Genomic DNA, 25,859 nt, shown 5'->3' with positions numbered 1-25,859 from the left:
TTTTTTACGACAGACTTTCTTAGATTTTTCCATTATGAATGTCATCTATTTTCTAAGGTGTGGAGGATGTTTTGATCAGTTTTGTACACATTTACTTTCTGAATAAATGTTCAAGAGCAATAATCTTACATTTAATTTTCACTGTATTTGACTGAAAACCTGTTTGAGTGAATAATCCAAAGTTTTGAAAATAAGACTTTCAAAAATATACTGTATATGGCTTTGAAGTCACTGTGTATTCAAAAATGTAGACTTCTGAGAACTATTCTTGTGAACTAGTTACAGACCTGAAGTATGTTACCCATTTAAATTTTAAGTTGTTAAAAGTTGTTTCTGATGCTCAAAACTGTTCTTTAGAAGTGCAGTTCTCATAAAAGTTGTTAGATGACCATTCATTTTTTTTCTATATTTGGAAATATAATTCTTAAGATTCCTGAATACGTTTGCTAGTGTGCTATCAGGAAATGACCATGCATTTTGTCTGAATGCTTTATATGAAGCCCATAATTTAGCTTTAGTCAGTTCTGTCTTGGTGTTGACATTCAGATTAAACAGAATTTTTTAAACTTCCCTTTTGTTATTTGTAAACCACAGCTCCTTAAGTAAGTTAAATGCTACACATGTAGAGTACCAGAATAAAGCGCGTGTTCCTCCCTCATACACTCACACACACACGCACAGACTTTGGCTGAGTTCTACTCAATTCTTTGTGTTCGAGAAACAAACAAAAACTATTGACAGCAATTTTAACCTTTACTTTACTGGGAACAAATGTGTTGGCAAGAGGCCATTAGAACAGATTTTCTGGGTGACGTGCTCATTCTATTGTCATCATGCCAAAGCCTGGCATTTGAGATAGCTTCCTTTTCAAGAGCAGGTGTTCATTTATTCCACGTCATTCTCCAACCTTGGCAGATGATCTAAAATTTGGAAACAGTAAGAAAAGCAGTACTTTACATCTCCATAGAAAGAAAATCCTAATACTTGAGCCTGAAGGAAAAAATCCGGAAAAAGAAATATAGATGTATAAAGTTGGGTTGTAACTGGGCGGAGGTAGGAAAGAGCGGTGAATTATAATTTAATGTGTTACATGAACCCGTCTGGGTTCTGCATGTTTAAAGAAATATCCCAATTTTTGGTTTATTCAATTACTTGTTTAAATCATTTCTGTACTGACGGTGTTTGTCTGGACAGGAATCTAAAAGTGATGCTGAGTCACTTTATAGTAGTTCACTGACTAAAACATTGACTGAATAGTTACTTTTCAGACTGCAATAGTTTTCTTCTTTGTTCTCTTCTTTTAGGAGGTACAGTTTAGTTTGAACATCTGGACTTTGTCAACATCATTTTGATTAGACATAACATAAACCATCAAAATTTTTCACTTGTGCAAAACAATGCATTTAACCTCTGAGATCTAATAGCAAATCTATGCTTGAGACCTATAGATAGATTAAAAAATCCTTTGCTCTATCAGCAGCAAAAATAGATGTTTTTATGTCTACTGAGATAGAAAATAAGCTTGTCAAAAAAGTTACAGGGTATAGATTAAAAAAATATTCAAATTGAGCCACCTGATTGATGCACCTGCTTTGTGGACTGCAGACTTTCTTCGATGACACAGAATTTTCTTTGTAAATGATTTTCTTGTATCTATAAATGATTATAAGTTTAAGGGGAAGAAGAAACAACAAGTTCAAATATAACTACATCTGGGAGTCATTTCTGACTGTGCTTCATGTAGAAATAATGATAAATACTTACTGCAAATAATGTAGACCAACTAACCAACTAAGTAAGTGAATCTCTCTTGAACATTATGGAGTTTGTGTTGCTACATGTTGACCATACCTGTAATATATTTCTATGTTAGTTAGAATTACTGCAATACTGCATTTTACAGCTATTAAACTCTTGCGCTCCAAATGCTGTACTATTATTACTATTTGCACTTGGAGAACACTTGATTTTTATAGAGAAGAATGAAGCAGGAAGCAAGCTTTCTATTCTTCACAAATTGGGACTCAAAAATTATTCAGGAAAATGAATAGTAAATACCTGCCATTTGAAAAAGATTCATGTTTTCATATTACCAGTTGTCTGCAGTTACCATACTTTTCAGCAGATGTTCTAGTCTAGAAATGACAGAAGGAAATTTTTGTAAAATAAATTTAATTAAACAAATATATTTCTGCAAAACATTTATAACCATTGAATTGGCATTTTTTGAATGATTTTTAGAGGAAAAAATTACTATTAATATTGAAAAAATTCAGATTTCTTTTTATATTAGCAAGCGTTTCTTTAAAGCTGAAGACACAAATGTGAAGTTAGATCTTTTTCCATCATATTAGTGTCAAAATCTTGGTGACAAACTTTCTCTTCTACGCTCTGGAATCTTCTGTCTTTTCTTGATCTGCTACGCAGTATAAGCAATATGCTAAGTTGTTACATGTTTCCAACAGACTTAGTTTATCTTAGAATGATGTAGGTTAATGTTATGTAATTTTTCTAAAAAAAAAATCCTGAAGCACTTTGGTATCATAGCATCAATGTATTCACATGGACAAGCCAGAGGATGGAATGCTGTGAGAAAATCATAAATATGAAAGCTAAAATTAGAAGAGAATTTAAGTATCTTTATTGGGTTTTCAACTGGATAGAATTTAGCTTGTGACCTTGGCACAAAATTTATTTTTAGGGAAGAATTGTATTTGAAACATTCTAACAAAGTTTTGTATAGTGAACGTTAAGTGCATGTAGTCCTCTTAAAAATTTATTAAGAATATATTTTCCCTTTCGTGTCTTTTATGTTCTTGTCCAGACTTTTTACATTTCTGGGTCTAAAACAAGTCATGAGGTCTTGAACCACAGGGTTTCACTGAGACAGGACCTGAAGTTTAACTTGCATCATCTTGTTTTCATTCTTGTTCTCCCACCACTTATTCTTGTGTAAGTACAGTGGCTTTTCCTTCAATCCCTGGCTGTGTCCTACTTTCCTCACAGTCCTTTCACTTTCTTTCTTTAGTACATTGGTTGAGAATGTACATAATCCATGGAAAACAGCTGTGTTGATAAACAAGATAATCAGGGATATTGGAAAAGCCGGACACTGTGAATCAATTTATGAGGACTCTCCAGATGAAAGGAGGGAGTCCTAGCTGAAAAGCACCTGAGGTTAGGGGCATGGTAAAGAATAGAATAGCTATGATCTGATGAAAGAGCACTATTATTATCTTTATTCTATGCAGGTATGAAATATATTGACAAATAATCCTGCCTTTGGTGATAAAATCAGTTTCATTAGCCTAAATAACAAAAATCATGAAAATACTTGTTTGCATTGTAACAGAGAAAATCGGGGTGACATACTTAGCCTGGTTTTCTCTGTTAGGACTTTTTTTTTTTTTTAAGGTAACCACACCTGCAAGTAAATTCCTATTAGAGCATCAGAATAAAATTGAGTTTCAATGGAAACTTAATAATCTTCTAGATTATGCTGCTCCTAGAGACTCTTGATGCTACACATCATTTTCTTACCTACAGTTGTCACAGAAATCCCTGTGGCTTGCAGCATATGTATTGCAGTGAAGTGCAAGGGTATAGATCTGGAAATGAAAACTGCAGAAATAAAATAGAAGTATTGTTTTAACTGTTTTTGACATTGGGGCTCACCTCATGGGTTTTGGCCAGTGTTGTAACTTTGTTTTGTTTTGGAAGTCTTCCCTAATGATAGTAAATACAAGTTTATGTTATATTTGGCAGCCCTTAGGAATTAGACCATTTTTTCTTTGCATCAAGCACATTATCTGTCCAGGAAGACGTTCACCTTAATGGAACGCATGATGAGTCTATTTCCTTCTTGTGGATCTTGAGAAATGCTGCTATTCATCTGTATTTTGTTGACATTTGATTTTTTTTCCAGCAAAGTGAAATGGACGTGTCTGTGTTTCAGAGTTTGTAAAACTAAATCACCACAGGGAGAGATGAGATCCGGAGTGAAGATGGATTTTTAGGGCAGTTAGGTTTCTTCCCTCTCCTTCCTTCAAATATTCATGTTTACCTTGTTGTATGAGAAGTATTTGTATTCTTCAGACCTAGTAGCAGGTGATGCCTTAAAAAAGAAAAACCTGGTCTCCATTTCATTTATGTTGTCTGGATCCTGCATTATTTCATTGCTTGGTTTATTTAAGGGCTCCTTCAGATTCTGCTTCATGTCCTACTCGTGGATGTGTGAAAACAGTGGGTGTTTCTATCTTAATGCTAGCAGTTGAGTTCTGTTGATTTTTGGCTGCCTCTGTATCACAAAAAACTCATGAATTTGTGAATTTGAAGGAGAAATTAAAGGAGTGTTTGGTAAAGCATATAGAATACTCCTTTATTTTTCCTGTCAAATGCTACCAGGGCCTTGAAGTACTTTGAAGTAACTTGCTCTGCTTTGGAACCCTGAAGAATTGCAGTTCCCTGTACTGGAGTGCAAGAGAACAAACAAGGTGAATATCTCTCAGAAGTCATTCTTGAGACTCTAATGATGGACTAAGTTGCTTCAATAGTGCAGTGTATTGCACTTGGGATAATTCACAACTCCTGCATTTTTATTTTTATTTTGAGTTTTTAAAGTTTTGTGACACAGTCATCACTGTCTCTTTAAGGAAAAGATATAATTTGCATACTTTAGCTCAGATTATTTTGTCTGTTTAAAAATTTGAATTTTGTGAACGTGTCTTAAAAAAAAAAAAATCCCTATGATTTTGAAAAACTTACTGTATAGCTCAGTCCACTGAAATTAGCCTGAACTGTCAGATTTCTAAATTTGATGGAAAAAAAAAAAGTGGTATTACAGATTCAGAAAACCAAGTAATTTGAGGTTGTTTTTTTTTTTTTGGCTGTATAAACCTTCTCTTGATGTGAAACACTGAAATAAAGATAAGTGAAGACGTGAGAAATTACGTAACCATAGAAAAGGCTTTGCCTTTAGCTTATATACTTGTTTGCGTATGACTTATGTTTGTGTGCTCAATGTAAAAGCTAGTTTTGAAGCCTCTTTAGTTGTTATTTTTAAGGTAAAATTGTGGTATTGCTGGTACTCTATTTACCTTTCAAGATAGTCTGTAGTTATGCAGCTGCCTCCCTGACCATGTGTCCTGCAGCCACCCTACTGCCCCCTAGGAACGGGGTAACTATTCAAAAAGTGACTCTACTCTGACTGTTGAGTGATGGCATCATTTACCACAAATTGATTTTTTTTTTTCCATCATCTGTTTGGATGAATTTTGTTAGGTCAGGAAACTGATTAAATCCCTAGAGGCAGCTGAATTCTTGTTCCCTGTTCTATGGCTTGAACCTTGCTCAATTAAAATCAATCCATGACTGAAAAACAATTCACAGAAACCTTTCTGCCATTGCACATAACATACTGATTTGTTCCCTGAGTTAAAATGAAATTGAATATTGGATTTCAATTTTTTAAGAATGCAGTGGAATGACTAACAATGAGGATAATTGTGAAAGTTTCCCATGATGTTCATCTGCAGCAGGAATTGTAGACAATTATAGTTGTTACAGCAGCAGCTAGAGCAATTTTCTCAAGTGTTCCCCAGTGATGTTTGCCTGCAGCACATACAGCTCTGAAATCTTTGTGTAGGGAAGAGATCATTGGCTTTGGAGAGAACTTGCATTCTTCAACCCCTCAGGTGGTCTTAGATTGGCTGTGTGTAATGGAAAAGGCTTAGGATTTACATTTAGTATATAAATAAGTGGTAATAACAGTATAAATCATATAAAGTTACTTTTATTAATACTTCAAACATTGTTTACAGTTTGCTTGTCTTGTCTTAGTTTTTATACATAGCTTCCCATGTTCAATAGTATGCTATACATACAATGGAAATTCTCGTATCAACAGTGTTTCAAGAAATTCAATAGAAAATTTGTTTAGAGATCTGTCTTCTTTGACATTTTGTTGAAAAATTTCATTCAAAATATCAATTTCATTAACTTATTCTCTTAATCATAGTTTTTTGCTTGTTGGTATGTTCTCACTGTTGTTGATACCTAATCAGAATAACTACACTACACTGAAAATTCAAGAAAAAAAATTCTGTTACTTTTGAAGAACCATCCCCCAACCAACCCCCCAAAATATTGACTTAATAGCAATTTCTTGAAGGTAACATTTAATGCCACTATCTTTGCTTTTTCCAAACACGAGACGCCTTTCTGCAATGGTCTACAACATTCTTTTCAAAAGTTTGTGATTTGAAATGAGATTAAAAGCATTAATATACAGAGGTGTAAATAGTACATTTAAATGTATCACACATTCACATACTTATTTTGAAAAACATACAAGATGGCATTCATTAATTTTCATGGAAAGGTCTTCCTCAAAACTGGTCACACAGCATGAGTGGGTTATCTAGATCCTCCTAGAGGATGACAGTTGCCTGCCCAATCATTGCCTGTTTCTTTACCTTTTTTTTTATTTTTTTTCCTGAGGTATTGAAATGAGAGACATATATAAAGTAATGCATTCCTTCCATTAAAGGACTATGGTTTTATTTCCAGACTGAAATATTCAGAATAGTCAAAATTTCAGACAGGAGCTTTGTATTCTTTCTTTTTTTTCTGTTTTAGTTGAAATTATTCTGCTCTTTTGGGTAATAAACACAAGTTGTACGTGCTTGTTTCATTGAGTATCTTGGTGCCCTCGAGAAATATGGAATTCAGTAGACAGACAAAGATTTCAGGGGAAGAGGGAGGTGAAACTCTGTTCCCACTGCTCATCCCACACAGCAGATGAGCTTGCTCTCTCTCAGCTTTGAAGAGGATGAGTGAGATTATCTGTTGTTTGTCTCTCAGGCAAATATGCATGTAAGGGGGATAGAAGTAGTCAGGGTGGAAACAGCCTACAAATGAAGGGAGGCTTTTAAAATAAAAGCAATGGAAAACATGGGCTCAGAAGTTGCATGAGATGTGGAATAAGGAGCATAAGCTATGTGATACCAAGAAAAATAAATTTTTAGTTATTAATTTACCGAAGGTCCTAGGATTTTTCAGTTTGAAAAATCTGAAAATTTTTCCACTGCTGTCAGCTAGCAGTTACACAACCTATGCACCCTATCCCTAACAGTGTGTTTGTAAGGAAACAGATCATTTAAGGCAGCTGAGTATTTTGTATTATCTTCAGATACCTCTTTCCTGTATGTCCTGAACAGCTGCTGAGAACAAAGCATTCAAAAATTTTCTAACTGTATTTTCATGATTTCTAAGTGTTGAGCACACATGACTGCAAGTGACATCATTAAGGTGTGCTTTGATTTTATTTATATATTATATAAAAACAGGTATTCTGAGAAATCGTGCTATCTGGAATGCAAGAATGGAAGCTCATTTGCAAGTAACCTGTTTGTCTCTCTCTACGCATAAAAGGGAGATGCTACCTCTGCTAAAATGAGAAAATTTTAAATACATAAAAGGTTTGTGGACTATTCCAATTAAACAGATGACTGCACAGAAAATTCATGGGGGAATGTTTTTTGAGGTGCAAGATTTGGATAATGCACTAAAAAAAGAAGTGGCTTAAAGCCCAGTGGAACTCAGCCTATTTGTGAATGAGGGGAGAAGAGATGCTGCAGGATTACATTTCATTACATTTTTTTTGTAGTAGTTTTCCATTTGGGAGAAACAGCTTTGCTCAAGGATGAGGAGGTGGAGTGAGTTTTATGAACTCCAGAAGAGAGAGATGAAATGGATACTTTTTCAGTCTTTTGATCTGTAACATTACTCTCATTTTAAAGCTAGTGGTACAATTCAATATGTTGTTTTGAATTAGTGCTCTTACAAACTGTTACTGTTTCAAGCAGATCAAAAACATGGTTATAGTCGTTCATATCAGACTCAATCATCACGCATGCATTATTGTCACATATATTAAATGTTTATAATCTATTTATCAATGGTAATATATTACTAATTTATTCATCATTCAAATTCAAATTACATGACATAAAACGTAGACAAAACATTTGAAATTACTCCTATATTTTATTAGTGTAAGAATTTAAATATGACACTAATAAAGAAATATTTGTTTATGGATTTACTTTTTTTCATTCCTGCATCATTAAGTTTAGAATGATTTTGAAGGATGTTATGGATGTCTCTGATAACTCAGCTGGCAATATTTTTTAAAGGTAACAAAGACTGACTATGTTATGCCTGACTGGTTTGTATTTCAAGAAAGGACTGCTCTGTGTCAATAACTTGAATGCTTATGAACTTATGAACAGAGCTCCTGTCTGTGAGAGTAAGATTTGCTTAATTAAGCAGCAATAAACCTAATGTACTGAGAAGAACATGACTAATCACAACACCATTTTCTCTACATTGGAGTAATACAGATCTGAATGGTGAACTATTTGGTGGATATGGAATTGGTTGAAGGGTTGGAGCCAGAAAGTTGTGGTCAATGGATCTGTGTCTGAGTGGAGGCTGGTAATGAGTGGTGTCCCCCACAGACCTTTCTTTGGACTGTCCTTCTTCAATATCTTTAATGACAGACAGTGGGATTGAGTGTACTATCATCAAGTTTGTTGATGGCACCAAGTTTTGTGGTGCTGTTGACACAATAGAGGGGAGGGACACTTTACAGAGGGACCTGAACATGCTTGAAAAGTGGGCACACAGAAATCTAATGAGGTTTAACAAGGCCAAGCATAAGGTGTTGCGCTTGGGTTGAGGCAATCCCAGATACAAGTAATGACCAGGAGAACTACGTGAGAACAACCCTACAGAGAAGGACTTAGGGATACTGGTAGATGAAAAGCTGTATGTGAGCTAGAAGTATGCTCTTGCAGCCTGCAAGGCTGATGTTATCCTGGGCTGCACCAAGAGAGGAGTAGCCAGCAGAGAGAGGGCAGTGATTGTCCTCCTCTGTTCTGCTCTTCTGAAGCCACATCTGAAGGTATCGTGTCCCAGCCCCACTACAGGAGATGAGAAGCTGTTGGAGTGGTTCCAAAAGAGGGCCACATGGCCATGAAGAGGGCCATGATCAGGAGGCTGGAGCACTTCTTCTATGAAGAAAGATCAAGGGAGTTGGAAAGAGAAGGTTCTGAGGAGACCTTGCTGTGGCTTTCCAGTACTTGAAGGGAGCTTATAAACAGGAGTGACACCAACTTTTTATACGGTCTGGTAGTGATAGGAAAATGGGGAATGGCTTTAAAATAGAATAAAATAGAGGGAAGGATCAGATTAAGTATTAGGAAGAAATTTTTTACTCAAAGTGGTGAAGTATTGGAACAGGTTGTCCGGAGAATCTATGGATACCCCAACCCTGGAGGTGTTCAAGGCCAGGTTGGATGGGATTCTGGGCAGCCTGATCTAGTGGTCGTCAACCCTGCCTGCAGAAGGGAGTTGGAAGTAAATGATCTTTAATGTCCCTTCAGGCTTCAGCCATTCCATGATTCTCTAAGGAACAGCAGCAACAATTGTGGTTGAGGAGATGGGAAGTGTTTTATAAAGAGCCTGAACTAGTACTGTTTATTCTCACTTATATTAGTGGGACTTCACCCCTCAATTGTTTTCTTAGGGTTTACTCAAAGATACAATGAATTCAAGTTTAGGATGAGACCATAGTATTTAGGAATATTTGTGGTGTTATGTCACCTCCTGATCTCCTATTCTGCATATCTTATTGAATTTATAGAGTTAATTTCCTTTTAAATTGATGAGAGAGGCCATGTTTACAGTCAAGCATGTACCCATTTTCTTACAAAACAAATCCTTGTGTAGGGGCATAAATGAGCCAATTTCCTTGACAAGGTGTGAGATGTGAAGCCAGGAGCTTTCACTTAAATTAGCACTTTGTTAGAGCTACAATTGACAGTGTTGAGAAAGGTGGCACAGATACCTTGAAGGAAGTATGCAGCACACAGGATGATCATTTATCTGTCTATCAAATAATAATATGAACAAAATTAAGTAGGGAAAAGAAAGGCTAACTTCCTGTCTGACTAGCAAGGGTAATAAAATGTTTTGCTTTAAACAGTTCCATTCAGAATAGTTTTGTTATGTAGTTGAGACCTGTGAAGTAGGGAAGTGATGCAAAGTAGTTGTTTAGTATATATTATGAAGTGAATGATCAAATTTGCCGTCACTATGCGAAATTAGATCTTTGGACATTTCTCGTAATAAGATTTTACTGCCAACTTGTTGATTCTCTACTGTCACAATAGCTTAGATCTGTGTTTTGCTATAAGGGACAAATTATGTAGCTTGTTTCACGGTACTGTTTTGTTAATGTTTTGCTATCAAGTAGTTCTCATAATTTGATAGAAAATTGTCACAATATATATAACAAAAACACGAAACCTTTGTTGGATTACTTTGGCACAACAGGGGAAGACAGCAAGTTATTTACTTACTGATAAAAAGAGTGCAGGCTATTATGAGAGTACATTGTACTCACGTAATTGATTGTTGCTGAAGTATGGCTAAGACAAAAAAAGAGGAGTTGAAATTGTAGCATGTGCTGGTTAATTCTTGTTTATTTTTTGTAGATATATTCAGCAGCTCATTTTTTCATTTTTTCAGTTTCATATTGGGTGCTGTGATGTAAGTGTGTATCAGTTTCCCAGGAAAAGATGTTGGTGGCTTTTGTTTTTTTCAGATTCAGAAGTATGAAGCACAACAGAAGCATGTTTGATGTCTGGGCTAAGTAAGGATACATATGTGACTTCTAATCTAGACCAAATAAAGGATCTCCTCTTATTTGATGTGTAAGTGGCCATGCTGCGTGCTTTGAAAAGATTGAAGACATGTTTACTTACGTTAGATATGTCTTCAAATTTAGTTGAAAACCTTTTTGTATTTGTTTTAATATGAGTTAGCCCAGATACAAGACTTCAATTTGTCTTGAAAGATTATTGTATCAGAGAGTAGAAACACAGAAATTATACATCTCTCTGCCAGGTGGATTTGCTAAATATAGTTGTTTGAATTGCACAGTGTTATTCTACTGCAAGATTCTTGAAATAGTATTTCTTCTCTAGGTAGCTTATTTCATGTTAATATCATGGTACCTTAAAACAGAATTATTGGGAAACCATTTGAGCAATCCATTCATGATTTAATTACCTTGAATATAATTGAAAAATGTTTTGAAGGCATATGAAAATGCCCCGATGAAAATGAAAATCTATTTTACACTTCTGATATAGAATGTACTGTGATGCATTATTCATATGACTGAACTGAATTTTTTCTCTAGCAATTTTTGTTTTTTCAAACATGACAATTTCAGCTGGAATTCTGAGTACTTAATAATGTTAAGGGGCAGTTCTGAATGAAGTTATAGCTAATTTCTTATTGTATGAAACGCAAGAAGGTGAGTGTTCCCTTTGATAAGGATGAAAGAGGCCCTAATGGACCATACAATGTGCACGGTGAAGGCATAGCATTTAACCATGTTTTTGGGGCCCCCAGTACAGGAAGGAAGCAGAGCCGTACAGAGCTAGAGGACTGATTTTTCACATAGTCTGATAGTGATAAGACAAGGGGGAATGGATTTAAACTAGAAAAGGATACATTTATATTTGATGTTAGGAGGAAGTTCTTTACTCGGAAGGTGGTGAGGCATGGGAACAGATTGCCCAGAGAACTTGTGGATCTCCATCCTGGAGGTGCTCAAGGCCAGGTTGAATGGGATTCTGAGCAGCCTGATCTAATGCTTCTCAATCCTGCCCACTGCAGGGTGTTGGAACTGAGATACTCCCTTTGGTCCCTTCCAACTGAAGCAACTCTAAGATTTTATGATTTAAGCAGTGTACAAAAATTACAAATTCTATTGTCCTTGTTAAACTTTAATTACCATTATTCAAGACTCAGAGTAAGAGTCTATCACTGTAAGTAAGACAGGGAGAGTTCTTTTGTTTGTTGTTTTTTTCATTTGTTTTATGCTAATAGTATTATTAAAACACCCTATAGTCTGCAGTGCTCCATACTGTCCAATGAAAATAATTATGAACAGAAAGAAATTCACAGCTTGTGTATGCACTCAGAATAAAGAAAAAAGGTGTTCTTAAATGGGTTTGTAAGGCAGTTATTTGAAGGTCACAATAGTGACTGCTACTGTTTTCCCATTGGAAAAAAAAAAAAAAGGTTTCCAGTGCATTGTTTTCTATTTAAAGAAGTTGGTGCTTCCACAAGAAGACTTTGCAAACTAAAGAAAAAAGTCTTCCATTTTATGGAACTTACAAGTTTGCATTGGACTACTGGCATAAGTTGGTCTTAATTCTCAAATCTGTAACTAAAATATCTCAAAATTTGACTTAATTAAAGCCTTTGTCAAAACTGTGACACCTGGCAATTTAAGGTGAGTTCATCTAAAATACTAAAATGTGTATTATATTATTTAGATTTTATTATGTATGCATGTATGTAGCAATGTAACTGCGAGCCTTTACTTTTCAAGTAAAAATGCAGAACATTCCTACATTGGTATAAGGTAGAGAAAATAAGAGCTCACTATTTCAGTTTTGTTTCCTTGAGCCTACTAAGGATAAAACAACACTAGAACTGAGCTGAAATAAAAACTAAGTTGATCAATTGATTCCTTTTGTTGTGATTACTGTAGACAAGTTCCCATGTACCTTCTGGAATTCAAGTCAGATGAATGGCCAACTATTTCACTTCTGCTTCTTCAATTCGTATTTTTTCATCATTTTGTCCCCTAAGAAAACATCAGCTCTTATAAATGTTAATAAAATGATGTTGCTTTTGTTGCCAGAGTATTCCTCACTTATGCATTCAATTTGTGTATCTCAAACACCCTAATTTTAGACTACTGTATTGTATTTTTCCCCCATTTTTCCTTTGAAATGAGTTTTATGATTTTTCCTTGTTGCTGAACATTCTATTTGTAATCTCTCATAGAAGTTCTAGCTGAAAATGTCTTGTGAAGGAGAAATGAAACAAACCTAAAAGATCCTTCTGTACTGTTTGTTTTTTTTCTTCTGTGTTTATTTTTTCCATAAAATTCTGGGTTGATTGGGTTTTCTATAACAGTTTATTTAGAAGATAGTAACATAATTGCATTCTGAATCTGGTTATACCACTGATCTAAATTTCACTTTCACAAATGCATGAGGTAGAAGGTATGTCCTAAATCTCTCTTTTATCCATGTACCTGTCTGTCTATCTGTTTATTTAATGTACTGGCCGGAAATAAAAATTTTATAAAGTGGAAGAATTGTGAATGGTTTGTCTGGACAAAGACAGTACAAGGAAAGTTTTATAAGCCTTTTAAAGCAGAAGTTTTTTCTCTTATTGAGAATAATTACTGATAATGGACAGTAAGGATTGTACTAAGAGGAGATGAGGTGGTTGTGTGTGAGACCTTTGCTGACTGGAAAGTAAATATATGAAAAGCAACCTTAATAAGCCCTATTTGGATAACTAAATATAGTCGGTATTTGGTTTTTGACTTTATCCACATAACATAAAATTCCTTGTCTTGCCATCTTTGTTATTATGATTTCTCTGTGCAATGACTTACCAAAAAATGTGATCGATGCAGTTCTTCATATTGGAAGTTCCAAAGAAGAATGCTAATTTGCGTTACTTCCTATGGTTTATGTAGAAATATATACTTCCACCAGATCTAGAACTTTGCCTGAAACATCATAATAAGACTAAATGCTGATATTTGAGATTAAATAGGTTCATTTTGCAGAGCGAACTGTTTGAAAGCACGTATGTCTTTATTTCCAGAGGAGAACAAACATCAAAGCAGTGTGCACATTTTTTTATCTTTCCTAGTAATTATTTCTGTGGCTGTGTGTTCTATCTTGTGAAGATGATGTTCAGAGCCCTGAATGACTGTCTCTCTCACACAGACACATACTATACACACGTGGTACAGCTGAGTCATACTCTGTACTGGTTCAATAGTATTGTGCTAGTTAAAATAGCATTTCTATTGTTGTGTTATTAAACATCTATTTTCACATTCTGAATAGCTGAAAAAAAGAATCAGAGGAAATGTAACTTGCAGCACATTACCTTTTGTGGTGTATGATTGATGAGCAATATCCATTTTTACACCTTATTCCTGACACACTGCTTTTCTTTAGTTTTTATTTGGTTTGACAACACTGAAAACTCTAGCATTACTCATGAAGTAAGTAGTTAGAAAGGTAATAGGCATGAGGAAGAGCTGCATAAATCAGAAAGGTCTTAAGGGATAAACAATTATTTGAAAAGCTACATGTTTAAAGGAAATTTTCTGACGATTCCTCAGTCAGCAACAAATTCTTGAACTGGTAAAATAGACTGCTGTAGAAGTTTCTGTCACAGGCTTACAAATGTGAGAAATTGTAATGTGAGATAGGAACAGAAGCAATTTTTCTAATTCTCAAATTATAAATTTTTCAGTTACCTTTTAGAATTTAAACAATTTAAAAAAAAAAATTTAATTTCTGATAAAATTTAGATAGCACTTTATTACATCCATTTTTGCTCATTCTCTGCTAGTCACTACAATATATCACTCTGCTATGCCATATATATCACTTTGCTTTGCTATTTCATGGTAGTGTATGTTTTACTGTAATAGAGCCAAAGTAATATTACTTACATGAGATTTCTGATGCAGTTTATGGGGTCAGATTGTGACAGCTGTCACTGGACTGGTGGGTCAGATTCAGCAGCTTCAGGAGGCAGTGCAAAGGTGACTGTTTCCTGATAACAATACTCATAGAATGAATATAGTAGTCGTATCTTAATCATGTTTCTTCTAATTCAGAATATTAGCTGGTTTTGTTCCTATCTTGTCATTTCTTTAGCTTTCTCACTCCCATTTTGTCTGTTTCTGAAGATGAAAAAGAAAGCTTTTGGAATTAATTTTCCTCCTCCCTGCCTCACACCACTGCAATATTAAGGAATGCTCTCTAAAGTTCATGTGTCCCTGTAAATCACAGAATCACAGAATTAACTTCCAGGGCAGACAGAAGTAAGACTTACAGCAGCCCAATTTTGGAAGGGGAAGGGGGGAGGAGGGCATGGAGATGCGGCAATACACTTACTTAGGTACAGCTTGCTTTTTCATTTTTAACACTCCAGGCCCTAGTACTTCACTCCCAGTGTCACTCTACTGTCATCTCTCCCTCATTACTATTTCTTACAATGCTGAGAGGTATAGAGTACTAATTTCCAAAGGCTTTTTCTGCCCTTATGCTGTGCTGAACATTGCAATGGGCATTTTTCATTAATCTCTGCAATCAAACATATATCTATTTCCTTGTCTTCCTTGAAAAAAAAAAAAATATATATATATATATTTTAATATGTATTTCTTATTTTCTATGCCTATTAGAGAGCAGATTAGCCAGTGCAGGATCCACAAACAGTATTTGTGTTGGATTTTAAGCTCTGAGGAAGTAGTTATAGGTATTGCTAGGGGTAATCTTAGAAAATGGGAATGAGAGAATTTTAAAAGATTGAGTAATTTATCTGCTTGCAGAACTAGTTACTCCACAAGCATTTGTTTTCCTAGTCTCTTAAAACCTCCCACTAATGAAAACCCCCCAGATTTCCTAGATATAAAACTCTGGACTTTTACAATCGTTGAACAGACAAAAAGTGATCTCTTGACGTTGAAAGCCCTGTGTAGCTGCTGAAAAGGAAATCTACCTCCTGTCAGCACAGTAGGGTGTCATGAGTAGAGAGAAGATATATCCTTCAGCCAAAATATTGCAAGGGAGGGCAGTGTTACAATCATGCAAATGTGTTAAGGCAACTGGAGATGGATGATTTGCTGATATAATTTGTAAAGTACTAGTCTCAAACAATCTTTGCTTCTGTTGTAATGAAATCATCATACGTATTTGACAGTTACATTAATTTATGAAGTCTGATTATGTCTTGTGTATGTTTAGTATATTTCTATTTTATTTTTCTTATAGAAATTATCCAGCAGTTCAAACACTGCTTTTCAGGTAATCTTTATTTACAAAATATCAATAGAGGTTTCTATTTAACTAAAATATGTGTATGTTTGAAATTGGCCTAAATTGTTGTTTAACCTGGCAAGCAGCTAAACACAATTTGCTAGGACAAAAAAACGGAGAGAGAGATAAATGCAATGAAAAAATATATATGCACACACATGTATAGTCATGTATGCTTATACACAAAACTAGTGATGCACAAAGCGGTTGCTCTCCACTTAACAAATGAACCCCAGCCACTTCTTGAGCAGTGGCTGTCCCCTTGGCCAACTCCCTTTGACGTTTGGATTGGTGGGGTTTTTTTGTTTGTTTGGTTGTGTTTTTTTGCATAATTTCATATGGAATGGAATATCCCTTTGACCCATTTGGATCAACTGTCCCGGTTCTGTTCCCTCCGATCTCAGTGAGCCTCCCCAGCTCCCTCACTGGCAAGGCAATAAGAGAAGCTCAGAAAACAGAAATGTCCTCGGCTCTGTGCAACACCGCTCAACAGCAACTAAAACATCGTTGTGTTATTAACGTTTTTCTCCTAAAGCCAAATCAAAGCACTGTACCAGACACTATGAAGGAAAATCAACACTGTCTCTGCTGAAACCAGGACAACTGATCAGAGATTTTGATGTGTATAAACAGCTGCTAAATATATATATGATAAACAGATTGGCATTTGTTCATTAAGAGTAGAAAATGAATGTTTGAACAGACAGAGGAAATGACTATTCTGATTATCTGGACAGAAAGAAACAAGAATCTGCACGACAAAATACAAATTATGTGTAGAGGCTACATGTACTTTGAGTGAGGTAGACATATTTTATTTAAAAAATGTCTTTTTGCACTTTTGTTGTTGCTATTTCACTGTAACTCTGGCATTCCTATGATTTAGCATAGCCTGAGGTTTTGGGAGCATCTTAAAATACACTGACACCTGCTGAACATCATATATATAATCTTTAATTGGCAATCGCTGACACATCCGTGTAAAATCTATAAGCCTCACGCTGTTTTTCATCTAAATCTTTTGTGGCACAAGCTAGCAATTATTAGGAGAAAATAAAGTTTCTAGCTATTGAGTCAGTGCCTTTCTTCAGGATTTTCTCCCATTACAGATCAGATTCCTTAATACCTACAGTTCTGTCTGCCCTCTCCCTACTATAGGTTCCTGCCTTTTCTGTCCTTCCAAAAGTTAACAGGCAGGGCTTTACAGGATGTGCAAGTTGTTATGGGATTGCTGAGATTTGACAGGATGAGAGATTGCTGCATTTGTGAAACTACTTGTCAAGCAAGGCAAGGAAGTGCCAAAAATTTGAGAACCTTTGGTCCAAGCTGAGCTTAGAACTTGATGAATGGAGGAAAGATTGGCCTGGTATAATCAAAAGGCAATTGCTCTCTCTCTCTAGAAACATTCCACGGGGTAAAATAAGTTGGGAAATAATTCAGCTTCTGCAATTATTCTGTACCTTTTTATTAGTGGTGTCTTAATCTGTGCCTTTTTAGTGTGGTATCTTCCTCTATTATTATTAGCTATTTTAGTGACATGTGAAAAGTTGTTTGCATCCTCGAAATGGTGCTATGGGGTGGAAAAATTCTGTTGTCACTCTCTGCAGATGGAAAAAAATGTATGGTGATAGAGGGAACTGAATTGGATGCTCCCTGTGGCTTTCCCGTTATTGAGGATTCTTCTCAGAAATCCAATGAGAAACAGGAGTTGTGAATATTGGTGTAACCTGGAATTGACTCTGTAATCTGCTCTTAATCAAAATATGAAACTGCACAAGGAATAATACAATGTTGAACGTTCCATGTTCCGTGTCTACATTTAATAGGCCAAATAACAACTAAGAAAACTCAAAAATTGAATTAACCTGTGCCCTCTCACAGATTTTCTGAACTGATGGATTTTTATATCTGATCTAATCTGTCTTTGGCCTGCCACCTTCAATTTATGCATTTCTCAAGATTAAAAAAAAAAGCAACTTTTTTCTTCTCCTTGGTATAATATATTAACAAAAAAAATCTCCTTTTTTTGTAGGGTGCTTTGAGTGTTGCATCAAATGCCTGGGAGGTATTCCCTATGCATCTTTGATTGCTACCATCCTGCTGTATGCTGGTGTTGCGCTGTTCTGTGGTTGTGGACATGAAGCACTTTCAGGAACTGTCAACATTCTGCAAACCTACTTTGAGATGACAAGAGCTGCAGGAGATGTTATTGATGTCTTTACTATGTAAGTTAGTACCTTCTTTTAATTGTTTCCTTTTAAAACTGCTGAAAAATTCCACGGAGGGATATGAATTTGAGTCAAGAAAATGTGTTACAGTATAAAAATCATAGAAAATTTGGATAAGCTTAGTGGATGAAATTTTGATAGAGCTGATATTTTTATTGATTACAAACAATTTATAATGCTTTTTAATATCATTTAGGACCAAAATTACTTCATATACTAATAGACCTTTTCAATACGTTTGTTTTCATTTGTGAAAATGTCTTCACTGAAATGTGTAAAATTTTCCTCTTTGCAGTTCAAATAAATGCAGAAGGAATGTGTAGCATGTAGCAGATTACTTCTGTGAATAAATGCAGTAAGGAAGAAACTGAAATGCTCTACAGAACTTCAGTTCTTGAAGTGTTAAATGTTTCCCCTGGTTTTCTTAGAATTCATGTGTTTTGAAGGGGTCATGCTTTGCTACTCCTGAAAAACTTGTTCCCGGAAAGTCTCTATGAAGTTTGCAATACTACTTTTGTCAGGAGTCTCCTTCAGTTTAGTAAATTAACTATATTTAATAATGAAGTAAATAATAAATAAACTTTATAATCTTGTTGCCTCTTTAAAATATTTTTATCTTGGTTATTTGAATTCCAAAATCCTGTCTGGCTCATACTCCTAACTGAAGCTGAAGAATCTTATCCACAATTCTTTAAGCCTTTTCTTTCTTAAATGTTTTTTGAAGAAGTGATTTGATCATCCATTGCATTGAGTGATAGCACCATACATTGCTACAGGTTTAGGACAGAGTGGCTGCATGGTGGAAAAGGATCTGGAGATATCAGTCTGCAATCAGCTGAACATGAGCCAGCCATGTGCCTAGGTGGCCAAGTAGACTAATGATATCCTGGCTTGAATTAGAAATAACAGTACAAGAGTACTGTTTAGTTTTGGGCCCCTCACTGCAAGATGGACATTGAAGCTCTCTATCATGTCCAAAGAGGGGCAGCGAAGCTGTAAAGGATCTGGAGCACAGGTCTTATGAGTAGCAGCTGAAGGAATTGGCATTGTTCAGTCTGGAGAAGAAGCTTGGGAAAGAACTTACTGCTCTTTACAAACTCCCTGAAAGGCAGTTATAAAAAGGTGGAGATGAGCTTCTTTTCCCAGGTAACAGAGACAGGATGAGAGGTAATGGCCTCAAGTTGCACCAGGGAATGTTCAGGTTGGCGAATAGGAAAAATTTCTTGGAAAGAGCAGTGAGGTATTAGAACAAACTTCCCAGCAAGTGGTGAAGTCACAGTCCCTGGAGACTTATGTTAGGGGTATGTGGGTAGGTGTGGCACTTAGGAATGTGGTTTAGTGGACATGAGTTGTAGTAGACCATCTTAGAGGTCTTTTCCAACTGTAATGATGCTATGATTCACAGTGTATGTAAGGATAAACTGTTTCTCTCTTCTGCTATGGAGAAAGAGGTGGTATCAGAGGAAACCAGTAGGTGTCAGTTCAGAACGCATTACAAGTGATGTTTTTTTTCAATTAAGTAACAGACTTAGCCAGCCTAGAAGTCCCAAAGGCTGGAGGAGCACTGGGAGTTGTCCTATTGACTTCTGTGTTCTTAGGCTTTTGCATCTATTTTTTGAGATAAGAAATGGAACAAGAAAATTGTGCAATCCGACTTGGTGCTATGATTGTCACAACATTTCATGTGTTCCATGAATACGAAATCTCGTGTGGTGCTGTATCATCAACATCCACCCCAGAGCTTCTCTGAAACTATGAGCAGTATTATTTCTGAAATTCGCAGTCAGAAGGGAGAATTTTACCAAGTAAGTATGTCTTGCTTCACCGCATACAAATTTATTCTCCTTAGGACTGAGAAATTTAAGTGTTCTTGTATGATAATATATTAGGTTCATGGGAAGTATGTGACTTCTGCTTTGAAGCTTTTTGTCTTGTCATTTAGAATAATGGGTCTGACTTAACTTGGCAGCTAAGGTTCATTGTTATCCTAAATAAAAGGTCAGCCTTTTTATTAGGCTCTAACTTATTTTATTAGTCCCTAAGGAAGCCATTAGTGTGGAACAGCCACAAGTCAGTGCTTTCTCTTCATGGCAAATTTTCCAGCTTCCCTCTGTCAAATTCTTAAGTGAAAATATATCAGTCAGGAAGCCTCATTGTTCAAATGTAGACAATTCACTGAAATGACTAAGGAACTGTAAATGAGATATTTTTTTTCATCTGTTCATTTACTTAAATACATCCTAAAGCTAATTATTTCCTTGGAAGACCTATTAGGATCAAAAGTTCTGTTCGTTGAATAGTGATAAATATTTCTGAAATTATGTCTTAAAGTTGTTTAAACTGCAGAAACTGTGATTCTCAAAGATGTTTGCTTATCAGTTTTCCACATACTTAAAGGGATGGTACTCTTTTAAAATAATCTTGTATGCTGAAACAGTGATTGTTTTGTCATAATTATTGATTGAATAACAGTTGGCAATACAAAAGTTCTATGGTAATTATATTCCTTTGAAAGACCAAAAAGCAGAGAAAAAAATGTGTAATTAGAAGAAGCAGTGTAGTTTCTACATTCTTAAAAATGGACATCTAACAAAGTTGTTTATTTTTTTGATTTCAAATAATAAGAATGAAAAGATACAGCGGGGTGTTCTGCTAAATTACTTCTAGACTATTTAAGATATTTTGGCTCTTTAAAGTTTCTGCTACTCCGAAGCTGACCTGGAGTCTGTCCTTCAGTGATGAATGTGTGCGGGCAATGTCCCAGTGGAATGAAGTGTGTTCTGTTTCATCACACCTATGATTGCTATCTATATTTTTATTAGCCTGCTGGATTTTGAATGCCATTCAGTGTAAAAATCAATTCATATTTTTCATAGAACTACTTATGCAGGTGGTGAGAGATAAAGGCTTTCTTAGTCACACTTAGAACTGCATTTGTTCTGAGCTCAAATAACACAGCTCACAAGGCATTCTTTATAGTTACTCATTGCAATTTAAAAGGAGTAAACCCCTATAGAGGATGTAGCTTCTCTCCAAAGAATAAACAAAGGAGGTCTGAAGCATCCTTTATGCTCCTGAAAATAAAACCCAAAGTACCTAAATCCAACAAAGCCATTCAGAAATGTCCATGTCACAGCAGCAGCAGAAAAATTTTTATATCAGAGCCATGAGGGAACTGCCATCCATTACTGTCCCCAGAAGGCCTCCTCTGGGACCTCCCATGCTCTGCTCAATTCAGTCAGTTCTTATCTCTTACAGATGAAGGCCTGGGGATGCCCCAGCTGCCCTGTTCCTGGCTGGGGCACTGGGATGTGCCCTGGCCACGAGGTTTAGCCTTGCTAGCCCTGTGGCCCGCATCCTACACAGCACTCTGATGCATAGGGAGGTCTGAATTGATTAATGATCTACAATGAGTGTCCCAAGTCCCCTCTGAGCGATCTGCCCCTGGGGGTTCAGCCAAAACTGCTTTGGGAATATTAATAAGTAGTAAATATTCACAATTTGGAGAAAAAAAGAAAAAAGAACAAAAAAAAAAAAGAGTATGAGTTTTGTATCTTGTTTTAAAATTCCTTAAATGTGAGACAGTGAAATTAATTTCCTCAAATTTGTGATTTTTGTTTCCAAGTTGAAATATGGAACATCATTGTCAGTACTTCTTAGACCTTTGAGACATCCTGCAGAGACATTGAGTGGGGAGGAGGTAGTGCTTTTAGAGCAATGAGTTACAGTAATGCATGATCTTTTGCTTATTTGGAAAACAAACAAGCGGTCTTTGCCTATAATGTGCTAAAAACAATAGGTTCTAAAAACATTATGTTCTAAAAATCAATGAGGATTTTATTAAGTGAACTTTGTCTCTGAAGTACTGGCTTGCAGCCTGGCTTAAGCTACTTCAGGGCGTTGTGGGCAAAACAGATATTCTAAGCTCTGTGTTTGAGGTGTGAATTCCTTCAAATTGATATGGAGTGACAATTTCAGTTTCTTGTGATTTGAAGAGATTCTCAGAAAAAAAAAATATATATATAATATTTTATATATATATATATAAAATAATATTATATATATAAGGTAGCTTAATTTATCCTGAAAACTGCTTTTATAGCATTCTAACCATAAGAGGTCAATGGTTTATGTTGCATACTTTGTCAGTTTAACAGTTATGCAGACTTCACGGAGAATGAATAATGTACTTCAGGTAGATATGGTATTCAATTGTTACTCTAATAGCTTAATAACCTGCACTGGACAGTATATCTACAAAGCTATGGGTACTTGGTTCACTTTATCACTGACTTAGTCAAGATTCCAAAGTCAGCAGAAATTGGACAATTGTCAAACATATATTTTTTGAACTCCATTGTTACATTTTTCTGGTGATTGGAGCAAATTCTAGAAGACAGTCTTTAGGCAATCAACAGCACAAGATACATTTGGTGTATTTCCCAACAGCATATTTTCACAGTTCTCTTTTCACTGTGCAAGGCCAGTTAGTACCATCTGTCACATATTTGTGAAACATAGACCATGAAACAAGGGAATTAAGCTCTTGGAGTAGAAAATGAAGAAACCTTCCTGGTAGGAACAGTAACCTTTTCCTACTACAGTTAGTGCTACTTCAGGTCATGGCAAATTCACTTCACTTTAAAGCTGTGATACCAAGTAGTAAACTAATGAAATTACTATATGTAAATCCATTGTTACTATCCTTGGTATTGTATGCACTGTGGATGCTCCACAGAATCCATCTTACAGATAAAAAAAAAATTCTTCTTTTAAAAATACTAAAGCCCCTGGTTTGTATTCTGAAGCATCCAGGTTTGAATCTTGCTGATAATCTTCCTGTCAGTTGGAGTGTATTCATGATTCATTAAAAGGGTAATATTTAATAAAAGACATATGTGTGTGCAGCTGTTTTGATTTGAAGAAAAAGAACAGCATTCATAGAAGCTTTTATATCCCCCTACCATGCACTCCTACTGTTTGAAAACAGAATTTAGGAAGGTAAATGAATGGGTGTTATTCTGATCTTTTGTTTTTCTTCATTTGTGTTGATTTTGCAGTTATCAAAAGTTAAATATTGGTACAACTGACAATAGCCTTTTTATTATTAATATTGCATTAATATTAATGGCATTCTGTGAAAGGTATTACAATGCGATTTGCAGTAAAGGCTAGCTGATATGAAATACAATATTTATAAATATTTGCATTAGATCATGTGATATTTCTGTTTTAGTCATCTACCTAGTATATAATAGTACTGTGTGTATTCATTCTTGTACAAAAGACTGATGTTCTACAAATGTGAACATTTAAACACTCTATACTGTAAGAAAAAAAAGTTGTAAGGCTCTGTCAGGATTATCAATTGCAAGCTTATGCAGTTCTGTTTTATAATATGTTTGGAAACAATAGTTCAAAAACTGGGGAGGTACCAGTAAAAATGTGTTCATTTCATAAAGTAGGCTAATAAGAAGTTCATGAGCACATATGAATGTCAGCAGAGTGGTCTTATGTAAATAATTATCTACCCTAGTGTTTGTGCAATACTTTACTATTCCATTAGATTGTGATTTCTCTGCTGGTTTTAGAAATGCTCCTTGAATCTCAGCTCAACTTTCCTGTTCCTGGGAAGGATGCAACCATCACAGTTTTAAAGGAGGTTGACTTAAGGTAGAATTCTGCATTTTTTGTAGTTGTATACCACAAAAGAATCTGTTAAAAACAGTGGGAACATATGTGATATTATCTGCTGCTCAGAGTAAAAGAACAAAATGCAGAATACAAGAGCATCTTGCATCCTATAATACAGTGATCTTTTCATTATATAATCCCAGCAGTCTGACTTCAGTTTTGAGCGAATGTTTGTATGCTTATTTACAAAACTTATTTCAGGAATACAGAGACAGAATACAGCTCTGTCAACTGTTTTCATGTGTAGTACATTTCATTTCTCTTACAATTTAAAAAAAAACAACCTTTGGGCCTTCATTGTTCTCATCATTCATTGATTTTTCTTTCTTTCTCCATTTATCATTTTCTCACAAACTTTAATTGAACGCTCTGTACTCTGGTATGTTTGTTTCCCACCTGTATTTTATACAGTTTAATATAAGTTTTTATTTATGTAAGTTTAGATTCTGTATTAAATTAATCTCTGAAAAATCCCCTATGGAGCTATGCTGACATTTTTTCTGGTCTCATTTTTCTTTTCTCTACATTGCGAATATTTTAGTCTCTTTTTACCTCAAGTATTGTGTTACCTGGAGTTTTTTACTCACTACTGTGTACAATTGTTAATCCTCCTTTTTCCCTGCTGGCTATATCTTTTCCTTCTGAAGTTTGTCCCTGCTTGTCTCTCCCCTCCTTCTTAACGACCTGTGCTTCGTAGCACCAAAACCTCTTTCCTCAAACCATTTAAGTGAATAGCATCATGAACTCGCATCAATAAATTGTTCCCAGCTGGTGTGCAGGACAGGCTAAGCACCTCTTTCCAAAACTTCCCTGGAACTTGACTTCTGCAGACCCCATACGAAACTTCTTGCTTACAAATAGCCCTCTGCGCCTTGTTTATCTAAAACAAACAAACAACAACAACAGCAAAAACAACCACAAAACAAACACTGCAAAACTGAGATCTTGAGATAGATTGAGAGAGCAGAAAGCTTTCTCAGTCTCTTAGCAACCTCTGAGGACCTGTCTCTCAGGGGGGTGAAAGAATCATCATAAAGGCATTCAGCATTGATTATTTCTTTGTGATGAGAAAACAAAATATGAAGAGAAAAACAAAACAGCAAAGCTGATCTTAACCAATGGAGATGATTACGTTCATTATTCTATGCCAGTTATAAAGAAATTATAATTGCAAATGAGAAATTTTACTGTGATAATCTAACTAGCTTTGTATTTGATGGTGTTGTATTTATCTTTGAATTTATCTTTTACTTATAGTATTATTATTTTTACTCTTGGGTATAGGTATAATTGCCTGAATTTAATTGCACACTGAGAATATGGGTATGGGCTGATGGCAATTATGTGCTATTCAACACCTGTAGTATCCAAATACATTATCTGCATTTGGAGAAGTTATGTTATAAATTCAGGAAGAGAAGTGTGAAGTAGAAATATGAAGCCTGAAAAACTGCTTTCCACGTAAATACCTGGTATCCTGGTGGATCAGACAAACCCAAACCTCTGTGATATGTTCAGCATGAAATGAACACATTTAGATATAAAGGTTTCTGGGAAACATGATGATCACGTGTCACAGAAAAAATTGTTTGTTGCTATTATTGTAGTTGCTGTTGCTACTAATTGCAAATAATTGTCTGTAATGCAGTCATATTTTAGTGGAGTTAAATAAAAATATCCCTAGATGATATGCTGATTGTTCCAAAAGAATATTAATTAATTTTGATATAAATATATATGTTGGTATGTCCTAGGTAAATGTCAATCTTCAACATTGAGTGTAGAAAGGTTGCTGTGATTAGACTAGTACAGTTAAAACGCCGCAGAGTTCCTACAATTTGTAACCTTTCTACACTCAACCTTTTTGGAAGAGATAAAAGGTCAAAGGTAAAAGTTCTTTTTGGTTTATCTGTTTATGTGTAGTAAATAC

The 25,859-nt window shown here is 35.4% G+C and overlaps 1 protein-coding gene and 1 non-coding gene across 3 annotated transcripts in view; both read left to right on the top strand.

Annotated features, from left to right (window-relative positions):
* GPM6A (glycoprotein M6A) overlaps window positions 1-25,859 on the top strand; it is a 94,400-nt gene that overhangs the window by 47,681 nt on the left and 20,860 nt on the right. The window contains exons 1-2 of one of the 2 annotated variants that reach the window (XM_048940988.1): window positions 10,755-10,778; window positions 18,040-18,232. In XM_048940988.1, coding sequence (XP_048796945.1) covers window positions 10,775-10,778; window positions 18,040-18,232 — 197 coding nt within the window. In that variant the 5' untranslated portion in view covers window positions 10,755-10,774. Of the gene's footprint in view, window positions 1-10,754; window positions 10,779-18,039; window positions 18,233-25,859 lie in introns of those variants that run through there. The other variant, XM_048940987.1, reaches the window with a different exon arrangement.
* Window positions 11,365-11,475, top strand: LOC125692789 (U6atac minor spliceosomal RNA). The gene has a single exon (XR_007376838.1). It is a non-coding gene; the product is annotated as a U6atac minor spliceosomal RNA (small nuclear RNA).

Source organism: Lagopus muta, chromosome 4 (genome assembly GCF_023343835.1).
Source record: "Lagopus muta isolate bLagMut1 chromosome 4, bLagMut1 primary, whole genome shotgun sequence".
Taxonomy (NCBI): domain Eukaryota; kingdom Metazoa; phylum Chordata; class Aves; order Galliformes; family Phasianidae; genus Lagopus; species Lagopus muta.
Note: the sequence above shows the minus strand (reverse complement) of the source record. Positions and strands in the feature narration are given on the sequence as shown.